General features: G+C 39.4%; 1 protein-coding gene across 3 annotated transcripts in view; it reads right to left on the bottom strand.

Annotated features, from left to right (window-relative positions):
- The window catches only part of Slc9c2 (solute carrier family 9 member C2 (putative)), a 66,957-nt gene that overhangs the window by 32,921 nt on the left and 21,189 nt on the right, over window positions 1–12,847 (bottom strand). For all 3 annotated transcript variants that reach the window (XM_090340412.1, XM_090340414.1, XM_090340413.1), the window contains exons 11-17: window positions 11,614–11,695; window positions 9,872–10,035; window positions 8,873–8,980; window positions 6,355–6,452; window positions 5,337–5,456; window positions 2,071–2,269; window positions 1,239–1,427 (exon numbers count right to left, since the gene is read on the bottom strand). In XM_090340412.1, coding sequence (XP_090196538.1) covers window positions 1,239–1,427; window positions 2,071–2,269; window positions 5,337–5,456; window positions 6,355–6,452; window positions 8,873–8,980; window positions 9,872–10,035; window positions 11,614–11,695 — 960 coding nt within the window. The remainder of the gene's footprint in view (window positions 1–1,238; window positions 1,428–2,070; window positions 2,270–5,336; window positions 5,457–6,354; window positions 6,453–8,872; window positions 8,981–9,871; window positions 10,036–11,613; window positions 11,696–12,847) is intronic.

The following is a 12,847-nucleotide window of genomic DNA, read 5'->3' as shown; positions in this document are numbered from 1 at the left end:
TCCCCTTCATGTTCATGCACTCAGATTGCAGGAAAGGAAAGTGGTGTTCCCCAAAAGCTGCATTGTGAATAAATCATCTCTCCACACCTTGGTCCCTTCATTTGCAAGGTAAGGACACTGAAGAGTCTTCTTTGCTCTAGATTTATCTGACTGTAATCGAAAGCAGCTACTGCAGTGATTTCAGAGAATGAAATTCTAAATATGAACGTGTCTAGGTTCAAATGTCAGCTCTTCTGTTCACCAGCTGTGATCCTTGAGCAAGTGAATGATTTTGAGGTGACTCAGAGATCTCCTCGTGTGTTGAAGAGGATACTATCATCTGCACACCAGAATCCCAGTAGATTCTTCTCCCTCAAAAGTCAGTGGCATGGCAAGAGGCTCTCCACAGCACAGGAAGCAATCAAAAAGAAAGTAGACAGGAAAATAGTATCCGAGTAAAGGACTTACAAGGGATGAGAAAGGAGAGCTATTTTGATGGTGAACACTGGGCAAAGGGAGAGACTGCTGAGAGAGACCCGTTTCAGAAAGCTTTCCTCCCATGATGCACTTGATGGCCCCTGAGGTCAAGGGATCACCAGTATTCTCCCAAGCTCCCCAACACTTTTCGAAGCTGCATGCTACAGTGCAACTATTAGGGCATCTAGTACCAACACCAGTCTGGCAAGGCTATTCCAACCATATTACCTCATAAGGTGTGTCAGGTGCTTTACACAGGCCCTGGCCCAAATAAGTCAATGCTCACCAAAAAAGCTAATCATTATAAAACCGGTTCCAGGTATAGGCTCCTGCATGGAGAAGTACTTATATTCTTATTCCTTCCCTCAACATGTATTTATTAAGTACTAACAACACATGAGGCACTGTGCTGTTATAGCAATGAGCCAGTCAGAAGAGCCTCCCTCGGAGAATGCGTAGGTAATAGTAAGCAAGTGCCAGGTATTCTGTAGAGAAACAGAGACTGCTAAGCACGGGGAGGGGGAGCCAGGGGATGGAGTAGGGGTGAGGAGGGCAGGTCTCCTTTCACAGTGGGTGGGTGGCCCAAGGCCTTCATCAAAGCTAGATGTGAGCAATGATTTGAAGTTGATGAGGGAGTTAAACTAAGCACATAAATACTGGAAAGGCATTTCAGAGAATAAGCAGCTCCTACCTCCTATTTTTCCAAAGCAGGGAGGTTTCTGAAATCAGTTGATAAACACTGTGGGGGAAAAAACTCAATATATTAAAATATGAAGTCTTACCTTAAAGAGAGGCAGAAACCTAATTATTCTTAAATACCCTAGAGCCACTGTAAATTGGATGAGGAACAAGTTGTCTGGTCTCAGTTTAACAAAGTATATGCAGAATATATCAATGACTCCAATAACCAAGATAAGAAACTCCAAAATATTCCAGTGTTGACGGAAATAGGCGCTCTTCAAAATTAGTAGCTGTTTAAACAACAAACAGAAGATATGTCATTTCATAACAAGTAAATAGTGATGTGGGGCTAAGGATCTTTTAAATTAACAGATAAATGCTTCAGCTATAAATGAGTTACATTCCAAAAGTTAAGCTTTATTTGTTTGGAATTCCCCAAAATTCTTTTTACTCTTCAACAACAAAATATTATTTAAACTATGAATAAAAAACCTTAAAAATAATGACATATAGATTCATTGAGGTGCTATAACTAATGAAGTATAAAATTAATGATATAGGTAAGGGGTCTTTGAAGCACTTACCCTAACAAGTAATTCTCATATTCTGAAGATTTGCAAACCAATTAGCATTTATTCACTTATTTCATCTTTTATTGTTAAAGAAAATATTTGAGAGAATAATGTATGTCTAGCTTTTCAATTTTTAATTTCCTTTTCCCCAATCCATGAGATTCTTTAGGAGGTCTAGGCTGTGTCTGTCCTGATTTCATTATTAAACTCAGAAAATTCAGAAAGGCCACTAATATTCCAGGATCCCACCAACGATAGCAACAAATGGCTTATGATACCAAGTTATTTGCATAATATGACAAAAATAGAGTCAAATATCTGATTTGTTCTTTTTTAGAATACATTACTATATAAACAGTACCTTTGAGGCTGACTCTAATACATATAAAAACACAAAATAGTGGTTTATTGATATCAGTGCTGCCACATTTAACTCTCTTGCCATTGGCCAGATATGCATGATCATAGGGAAAATATACATCAGTGTTATGACATGTCTGGTATATTCATATTCTTCTGAGAATATGATTCGGTATACAACAATGATCAGTTTATTACTCCTGAAAAAAAGATCAAATGAAATGTCAGAGCATGTAAATGTAACAGTTAAGAGCCAAAGTGCATGCCTATAATCCTAGCTACTCAGGAGGCTCAAATCGAAGGATTGTCATTCAAGCCAGCCCAAGCACAAAAGTTCATGAGACTCTTGTTGCCAATTAACCACCAGAAAACTAGAAGTGGTGCTGTGGCTCAAGTGGTAGAGTGCTGGCCTTGAGCTGAAGAGCTCAGGGACAGTGCCAAGGCCCAGAAGTCAAGCCCTACAACCAACAGGAAAAAAATAAAGAGCTGAAGTGCAACATCTGTTTAAACTATTCACTCAAATCAATGCAAAGAAGAATATATGTAATGTAAAGCAATAAGAAAGAATAAAATTCGAATCTTCCAAGACGGGTGGAGGGTGTGGGGGGGGGGTACCAAGACATGTGAAAGGGTATCAATGTATGTGAATTAATGTACCTTCTATCTGGCAAATATCATGTAACCCTTTTACTAATTACAATAAAAAAAATTAAAAAAAAATTCGAATCTTATATCCATAATGGAAAAGACTAAAAACATAATTTGTTAATTGGGGATAGGTTATTTTTTCTTTTTGTTTACCTTTCTTGGTGCTCAAGGTTTGAACTCAGGGCCTCTCACTTGCTAAGCATGTACTCTACAACTGGAGCCACCACCCCATCCCCACCCCAGCCTTTTTTGCTTTAGTTATTTTTTAAATAGACTTGGTTTTTTTTTTCCCCAGGCTGGCCTTAGACCACAATTCTATTTATGCCTCCATTGAGATGGAAGGTACATGCATCACACCTGGCTTATTTGTTGGGATAGAATCTTTCTCTTTGTCTGGGATAGTATTGAATCACAATCTCATCTCTGCCTTTTGAGTAGCAGGGATTATAAGCTCTCTTTACCATACATTGCCAAGGGAGCATTTTTATTCTTACTATTGTTGTTATTTATTGTTATTATAAAGGTGACATACAGAGGGTTAAGTTACTTAAGTCAAGTAATGAGTACATTTGGTTTTGAACAATGTCACCCCTTCCCTGCTCTCTCACAGCTTTTCCCGCCCATTCTACCTACAAGTTGGATAGTTGATTTTCTACACCATTTCTAGTGTGTACAACTGCTGCATCTGTTCAGCCTTTGTGCCTCCATTTCTGTGCCCCCCTTGCCCTCCCAAAGACAGAGAAAGTAACAAATAAGACAAAAAGGAAAAACAGCAGTAGAGAAAAAGTCTTTGGCTCCATTTCCTAGAGTTCATTTCAATAAATATTGTTATATGATCAGGTGTACGTAGGCATTGTGCCTTTGTGTTCTACTAGGAGTGTCCGCCTTCATTCTCTTTATCTGTGAATTACTAAAGTCCTGTATAAATTATCATGTCCCGGTATAATTTAGATCTAGCTTCTACATGTGAGGAGAAACATGCTAGATAGCACTTTTAAGTGTAAATATTCACAAATTAAAAGCAAGAAGTTCCCAGGCATGTTGGCACACACCTATAATCCCAGCACTAGAAGTCTGCAAGTTCAAGGTCATCCTAGGCTACATAGCAAGTTACAGGCTAGCCTAAGCTAAATCTAGGCTACATAAGCAGACCCTTTCTCCAAAAGAAAACAAAAGTGAGAAATGAATAAATTTAGAGGAAAATGAATTGCTTAAAAACAATTTTTAAAAAGCTTCTATCCAACAATTATGAGGACATACATTTCTTCAAACTTTCCAGTCCATCTAAAATAGTCAATGCCAAGAGTTTCTTTTACATATCAAGATAATAGGGTTTAAATTATATCTTTTTCAATTTATTAAATGAAAGAAAGCAAAAGTTATCAGATTTGCAAAAAGAATTTAAAAAATCAGTTAAAAACAAGCAGCATTTAACATTCATGATATTCTATCTACTTTTTTTTTTCCTGGGCATGGGGCTTGAACTCAGAGCCTGGATGCTGTCCCTGAGCTCTTTTGCTCAAGGCTAGCATTCTACCATTTTGAGGTACAGTTCCAGTTAACTGGAAATCATAATTTCACAGACTTTCCTGCCTGGTCTGGCTTTGAATTGAGATCCTCAGATCTCAGCGTCCTGAGTAGCTAGGATTAGAGGCATGAGCCACAGGCACCTGGCTGGCAACTACTATCGAGAGAAAAACCTTACTTCCCCCACCCTAAGCTCACAATTTGAATGAAAAAGATGTCTGAGTAAAGTCATATTTTGTGATATATTTGAAAATTGATCAGTGTTATGAAAGTCATCTACATATCTACCCAATGATACATATGTTTTCCCCAGGTGAATATGCAAGCAGCCACTATACTACAGGATCCTAAAATACCAACCCCTCCCTCTGGCTGCTCATGTTTTGCTAGAGGGTTCTATGACATGCTAAGAAAAGAATGGAAGAAGAGAAGCAAATACTCTGTTACCTTGCCACCCAATTAATGAACTTACCATCATGTTAGTTTCACTCTGTGTGTGTGTGTGTGTGTGTGTGTGTGTGTGTGTGTGTGTGTGTGTGTCCTAAGTCTTGAAGTCAGGGCCTGAACACTATCCCTAAGCTTTTGTGCTCAAGACTAGCACTCTACCACTTGAACCATAGCTCCACTTCCAATTTTCTGGAGAGTAATTGGAAGTAAGAATCTCACAGACTTTCTTGCCCAAGCTGATTTTGAACCCAGTGCTAATATTTCAGCCCCCTGAGAATCTAGTGTTATAGATGTGAGCTGTCAATGTCTGTTTAGTTTCAGTCTTAATGAGGTTTCTTATTAAACTTCATGCATAAGGTTTAAGATAGACCGGGAGTTTGGCCTAGTGGTTAAAGTGCTTGCCTAGCATGCATGAAGACCCAGGTTTGATTCCTTGGTACCACATACATAGAAAAAAGCCAGAAGTGATGCTGAGGCTCAAGTGGTAGAGCTCTAGCCTTGAGAAAGTCCAAGGACAGTGCTCAGGCCCTGAGCTCAAGCCCAGGACTGGCAAAAAAAAAAAAAAGAAAAAGATTTAAGATAATCTAGTCTAAAAATAGAGAAATATATTCAAGTGTATTATTACTAAACTTTCACAATACTTACCCAGGTAGAATAAAAGCCATACTTTCTTTATGATATTCCAAATATGATAACATGGATTTAAACTTCATAAGCCAACTTCTAGATCTTACATAAGTTGAAACATCATAAATACTCATAAATCTAAGAAAAACATACATATGTGTTATAATTGAAAGCAAGTGCCTTACTAAGCATAATGCAACATGGAGCATTAGACTAAATACAAATTTAATATGGTCCTTCTAAAAATGTTTTCCCAGTCTCATGCCTCTGCATCCACTTATCTCTCTACTCATGATCATGGTACAGGAACATTAGCAACTTGAGACTCTTGTGTCCTTGTTCCTTGAACCATTCCTGATCTCAGAAGATAAAGATTTTCTAGAGTCGTCCTTCGGGGTTCTGTAATCCAGCTTCTTTTTATCAGGATTGCTTGGTCCTGAAGGCAACTGAATGAAGGTCCTAGCTTTTCCCAGGTGAATCAGGGACTAATAACAGATTCCAAAGAGAGGGCCTGGCTGCTGAAGCGAAAACTACCATCCAGCTGGTGTCTCCTCAGCTTTGTCTTAGATCTTCCTCTACCTAATGTTTGCCAGGACTATGATCAGGTGCTGGTGAATCTCTAAGACATGAAGTATTTCCCACCAGATTTCTTCAAATCTACAATACCAGTTCTGGGACCAAGTTCTCCGGAGTTTACTTCTCCCTAGAAGCTAGTCTTACAGCAGAAGCCTGCAGGAATTTACTGACTATGAATAAAGGCAGAGAAATTCGAATTGTAACTGATGCTATATAAGTTCCCCTATCCCATTGCATTGCAGTCAGAGCTTCCTCCAGAACCTCACAATGTCACCAAGGTTATAAAACTGCAGGGGAGATGTGCAATCAAGGAAAATAGAAAGTAGATTAACAGATAGATACATGGACATCGCTGAGATAATAAATTGGTCAGTCTGGACACTTCTCAGCTTGTTCAGCAGTTATTGCATACCAGTTCAATTTGGGAAATATCAAATACTTACGGAAGTATTATACTTACTTTCCTTTGATGGGGCAAAAGCTTTTGGTTGCACCAATTAAAATCCGGGCTGCCTCTACTCCAAGGATTCCATTGTTACACTGTTTTTCAAAGCTACTCTAAAACATACAATTTTAAATGAAAATTACAAAGGATCAGAACATCCACATAATACCTCTTTCTTCATCTTTCCATAGTTGGAACTGTTATTACTGAACTCAATGCAATTGACCCTCTGCATCTGTGTTCTGCACCCAGGAATCCAATCAATCATGAATAGAAAATGCTCAAGTAAAAAAAATTACATCTGTAGTGAACATAGACTGTTCTTCTAATTGTTCCCCAAATATTACAATGTAAGAACTATTTACATAGCATTTGCATTGCATTAGGTATTATTAAAATCCAAAGATAAAAGTTTAGGAAAGGGTGTGTGTTAGCAAGTTATATGCAAATACCATTCCACTTTATATAAGTGGAACATATTCACAGCTTTTCACATTCATGTGGGGAGGGAGTCCTACAATCCTCTCCCATGGATACTGGGTATCCCTATATGAAAATATACTGTTAACAACAAAATTAACAGCAGGAATTAAATTTCATTTCATTAAATATCTACTGAATACTTTTTTATACCAAATACAGGCCTGAATGTTGTAAGAGGTAGTTTCAAGAGAATTGACAATCTATACAATTCAGAATTTACTTCAGTACTATAAACAGCATCAGTAGCATCCTTCTACAATACAATAGGAAACAGAAAGCATAAATTCAAAGTGTAAGCAATCCTCCCTGCCCACAAAGGCCTATTAAAAGAGAAAGAAAGAGCTGGGCACAGGTGGCTTACACGTGAAATCTTAGCTCTGTAGAAGGCAGAGATCTGAGTAGTTAGATGGTTCAAAGCCAGCCTGGGCAAGAAAGTCCATGGAATTCTTATCTCCAATTAACACCAAAATTCTGGAAGTGGAGCTGTGGGTCAAGTAGTAGAATGCTAGCCTTAAGCACAAAGGCTCAGGATCAGAACCCAGATCCTGAGTTCAAGCTCCAGGGCCAGACAGGGCAGGGAGTTTGGCCTAGTGGTAGAGTGCTTGCCTAGCATGCATGAAGACCCAGGTTCGATTACTCGATACACATACATAGTGGGGGAAAAAAGACAGAGACAGAGGGAGGCAAGGAGAGAGCAATCTGGCATGTACCAGATAGTTGCCTGTAATTTCAGTTACTTGGAAGGCAGAGACAAGATGATCTCAAATTCAAGGCCAATTCTGGAAAAGTTAAGGAGATCCTATCAGAAACAAAATGCAAATTCAAATTAATAGACAAAGACCCCAAGGGCCTGTAGGTATGGCTCAAGCAGTTAACTGTTTACCTAGCAAGCATTTGGCTGCATCGTCAAGCATAGTGCAAACCTAGAGGTGGGGGGAGGAGGAGGAGGAGGAGGAGGAGGAGGAGAAGGAGGAGGAGAAGGAGAAGGAGAAGGAGGAGGAAGAGGAGGAGAAGGAGGAGGAAGAGGAGGAGAAGGAGAAGGAGGAGGAGGAGGAAGAGGAGGAGGAGGAGGAGGAGGAGGAGGAAGAGGAGGAGGAAGAAGAAGACTGTATTCTTGTGTCCATCCACTCCACAAACAGCAGAAAAAAATACACTCCTTAGGGTGCCACTGATATAGGTTAGAGTTATCTCCTGGAACTATTTATCTGACCGGTCTTCTTACACATTTTTTTATAAATAGTATCTCCAACTTTGACTACATTTAGGACAAATTCTTTTTTTTTAATTTTTGATTGTCGGGGTAATGTATAGAAGGATTACAGTTACATTGGTCAGGTAGTAGGTGCATTACTTCTCACACATTGATACCCCTTCTCATGGTTTTTGTCCCCATTGCCCTCCCCCTATCCCCTTGTTTCCCCCCCTTCAGAATAAATTCTTAAGTGTGTGATAGGGATGAGATCTTGGGAAAATGTAAGCATGTAGGAGAAATAGAAAATAAAAATGACAAGTGAACAGACTAGAACCAGCCAGAAATTCTTTTCATCTCTTACTATCAAGAGCCTGAGGAAGACGGGGTTTGTTTTCTTGTCACTGAGCTTTAATAAGTAAAACACTATTTTACCAACAAAAAGGAAAGTGTTTTTTTTGTCACCTGAAAGCCATAAGGATTGACAACAATCAAGATGCATTATATTCATAAACAGCTTTGTCAATGGAAAACTCCTTTGTACAAAGATAATGAAAATAATTTTTTAAAACTCCTCAGAGCCGGGAGTTTGACTTAGTGGTAGAGTGCTTGCCTAGCATACACAAAGACCTGGGTTCAATTCCTAGGAACCACATACATAGAAAAAGACAAAAGTGGTATTGTGGCTCAAGTGGCAGCATGCTAGCCTTAAGAAAGCCCAAGGACAGTGCTCAGGCCCTGAGTTCAAGCTCCAGGACTGGCAAAAAAAGAAAGAAAAAAAGAAAATTGCTTTTCTCATCACCTGAAAACTGAAGAATGACTAGAAAACAATGTAAGGCAGATTAACTGAACAGTACAAACCATTTGTATTATTGCCACATGCAACCTGGCTTCTTCTATTAAAACTTCATCTGTTGGAGACATCTCTTTCTCACCATGGGACACATGTGAGAACTGAGCCGTTTCAGACTATATTTTAAAACAAGAAGAGATGAAGTAATAACATTAAAGTAAAAATGATTACAAGGTAGCAAATGCTATACTCAACAACAATTTCAAGAATTCAAATCAGAGTTGGTGAAATGATAAGCTATGTAAAACTTGAGCAATGTTGTTTTCCATTATGTTGAAATAAGTATTCCTTGGAGATTTAGCAGCTAAATTCTCCAAGCCTGTCCATGCACAACTGCTCTCTTATCAGCCCATGTTTTCAAATTTCCATAGTACTGATAACCAGAGATCTTCTAGTAGCTTAGCACCTTGGAAATACATCAGTGGACACCAATTACTCAATCTGTCAGTCAGTCAAAGCCTCCATTCTCCTGGTATTTGACAAATAAGGCTGAACACCAATAACTAACTCTCTCTCCCTCCTCCCTCCCTTTCTCCTCAACCTCCCCACTCCCTGCCTGTCCTGGGCACTGTCATTGAGCTTCTTTTGCCTCTCTCCCTCTCCCTCTCCCTCTCCCTCTGCTGGTTGAGGGCACAAACAGTCATTGAGCTTCTTTTGCTCAAGGCTAGCGCTGCTCTAGCACCTGAATCACAGTTCCACTTCCAGCTTTTCTTGTTGCTTATTGGGAAAGTCTCATGGACTGTCCTGCTTGTGCTGGCTTCAAACCAGGTAACTAGTCAGATCTCAGTCTCCTGAGTAGGAGTGAGACCGCGGTGCCTAATCAAAACCTTCTCTATAGAGACAAGAGTTCAAAGATATCATTCCACCAATTTAACAAAACTAATAAATACCCCCTCTCCATTTTTATTTAGCAGAACCAAAGGGTTTAAAAAAATGAACTCAGGAAGACAGAAAAACCAAGGAAAGGAGGGACAACTGCATATTTTGCTAACTAAGTATGAACTTACAGGAATGTATTTAATCTTTGCTTTGTTTTCTACCATACTCCAATTCACATTTGTCAAAAGTTTTTCTGTTTTAAATAAAGTTATTGTGTTCCGTATTATCTCCTGGATGTGCTGGATGGCATTTTCCATGGCCATTTGTCTTGGCAGATTGATGGCACATAGACCTGAGATAAAGAAAAGCCAGGGTCTGAGCAGAGTGCAGAACATTTGCTACAGTCATCTTAATCTGGATTTTCACTGTGGAATGTGTCTGCTTGCGATTTTTTTCCATATTTTTTTATTAAAGAATTTATTAACATTGATTTCTACATCATATTTCAAATGACATGTTTAACAAACGAATATTCAAGAAGGGAATCTCTGTATATAATCACTGGCACTTAGTTTTTAAAACATAATCAAAATTAGGCTAAGGGTTTGTATATCATAGATACATATTAATTTATGAAATAAAACATTAGAGGCATAGGTTTCTATGTCTATATAGTTATGTTTATATTTCCATTACCATGTCCATAGCATTGGGTATACAAATATTGAGTCCTCTCTCTTGTACTGTTTGGATCTAATAGCCACATATTAAGGATACCATGAGCCTTTTGATCCTTTGGTCTTGACTTGTCTCACTGAACATGATTCTACTTGCGATTTTATTATAAACAATTCAAATTTCCTTTCAGATGCTATATAAAATGTTCACATTCATTATATTATTGTAGTTACAGATAAAATATCAGGTTCCAATTCCTTTAAGTCATTGTGGCAGAGCCTGTAGATTGACTCCCAATATACAGTCTGTCCTTCCTTTCAGCAACAGCTCTGTGTCCTGGCTGAGCATATAGCTAGCCAGGGGCTGGCAGGGGGGGGGGGGGTCACATGGGCCATAGGTGCCCATGTAATTAAGTCCCGGACAGTGGAATATGAGTTCTCTTCTGAGTCATACCATTCAAAGGAAGTTGCTTAGTCTCCACCCTCAATTTATCTTTTTCAGTTCATTGGATTGTGGACATGGTGACATTAAGCAGCCTTCTACCTTCCAGACAAAAATGGGGGGAATGGAGGAACAAGAGAGAAGGACCCTCGTCCCTTAGACAGCCTACAGTAGCAAACTATCCCACTCCTCCAGACTGTTCAAAGGAGAGGGAACAAATCTCCTAAGTCTCACTTCATTCCAGTTTGCCAGAGCCAGCCGGCAGCAAGGTAGGATACCTGATTAGGGGCTGAGGATGAGAAAAGAAAAAGGAAAGACAAGTAACAGATGGGGTCGGGAGGGTTACAGCCCAAGACTACAGCCTAAGGCCGTAAGCTTAAGACCACAGCATCCCTTTATTTCCCGTTCCGGTCTTATATAGTCTCTACAGAACAAGACCCTTTCAGGTGTTACATTGATAATCAAGTCTCAGCAGAAAGTGATAAAGCAATAACACCTAATGGTAATCAAGTCTCAGCAGAAAGTGATTCACAATAACGACGATAGAGCTCAAAGTTCATAGGCAAGGCGTCATACATGACAGCTCATTTCTTTTTGTGGTTATCTTTGTGTGATGCAGATTCATGGGCCAGCCTGACCCCACACTCGGCTCCCAACACCAGTTGAACTAGCCGAACTGATATCCCAGTTAGTACGGCATCTATACATAACGAGTGAATGAAAATGAATGATTTCTCAATTCCCTGAACTCCATAAGAGCCAACTTGTATTTTTCCTCCATAATTAATTATTGAATGTACATATACTTTACCTAAGGTTCTAGCTGACTCAATCATCATGTATGAGTTTATTCCCATCGTCAATAATGTTATTACCTGCACGTAGAACAAAATCTGGAAAGAAGGCATGCAAATGGTTAGAATCAAAATAATAAAGAGGCATTATAAAGGTAGTCCTGGTTCATATCAACAAAATTCTACCTCAGTCAACATGTATAATCATGTCTCTGACAAGTTGAAGCCAAAGGCTGTTTTGTAAATAGTGACTGAACATTCTATACTGGAACAGAAATTGTCCATCTGAGTGAGGGGGGAACATCTAGCAGAGGACACTGAGAAAGGAACTTTGCAGTTTCCACTTCTGGTGACAGTCCTGAGGGGCAAGGTGGCCAAGCTGTGGAGCACATGGCAGGACAGAAGCATCACTTGTCACCAGTGTATATCTCAGTTATTCAAAGGTTTCTGAAGGATCAGGCAGGAGCAGTTGAGGGGTTTGAAGAGGCACCAAACACAAGAAAACCACAAGACAATGGGGTCATGCGGTTTTAGGTCATGTTATCTGGACACGGGAGTTCAGTGAACTTTCACTGAAAGATGGAATAAATAGTAATATCTTCTCCAATGTCCCCTAATTGGCAACAATCACCTAAAGTCCTTCTTTTGCTCAAAGCTACTGCTTTACCATTTTGAACTTCCCATTTTCTGGTTAATTGGAGTCTCGGACTTTTCTGCCAGGGATTGCTTCAAACTGTGATCCTCAGATCTCAGCCTCTTGAGTAGCTAGGATTAGAGTCAGGAGCCTCCAGCACTCGGTTCTCAAGCATTTCTTAAACATCTAACTCCCAGCTCCCCTTCTAGAGACTGATACTCCGCTGATAGGTATGGGGACACCTAACATCAGAGAGAATTTTAAAACACTGTAAAATGATATTCAAGTGCTAGTTAAGTTTTCACTGACTTACTTGCTTTTATGATAATTTGTGGCATAAAAAATAATCAATGCAAAAAGCATATGAGAAAATGTTCATCATCTATGGTCATAAAGGAAATGCAAATAAAAACAACCCTAAGATACCACCTTACCCCAGCAAGAATGGCCAAGATTTTGAACTCAGACAATGACAGTTGCTGACGGGGTTGTGGAGAAAAAGGAACCCTACTACACTGCTGGTGGGAATGTAGACTAGTTCAGCCACTCTGGAAAGCAGTGTGGAGGTTTCTTAAAGAACTGAAAATAGACCTTCCCTACGATCCCACCATACCACT

This window comes from Megascapheus bottae, chromosome 10 (genome assembly GCF_031878675.1).
Source record: "Megascapheus bottae isolate mThoBot1 chromosome 10, mThoBot2.hap1, whole genome shotgun sequence".
NCBI lineage: Eukaryota > Metazoa > Chordata > Mammalia > Rodentia > Geomyidae > Megascapheus > Megascapheus bottae.
Note: the sequence above shows the minus strand (reverse complement) of the source record. Positions and strands in the feature narration are given on the sequence as shown.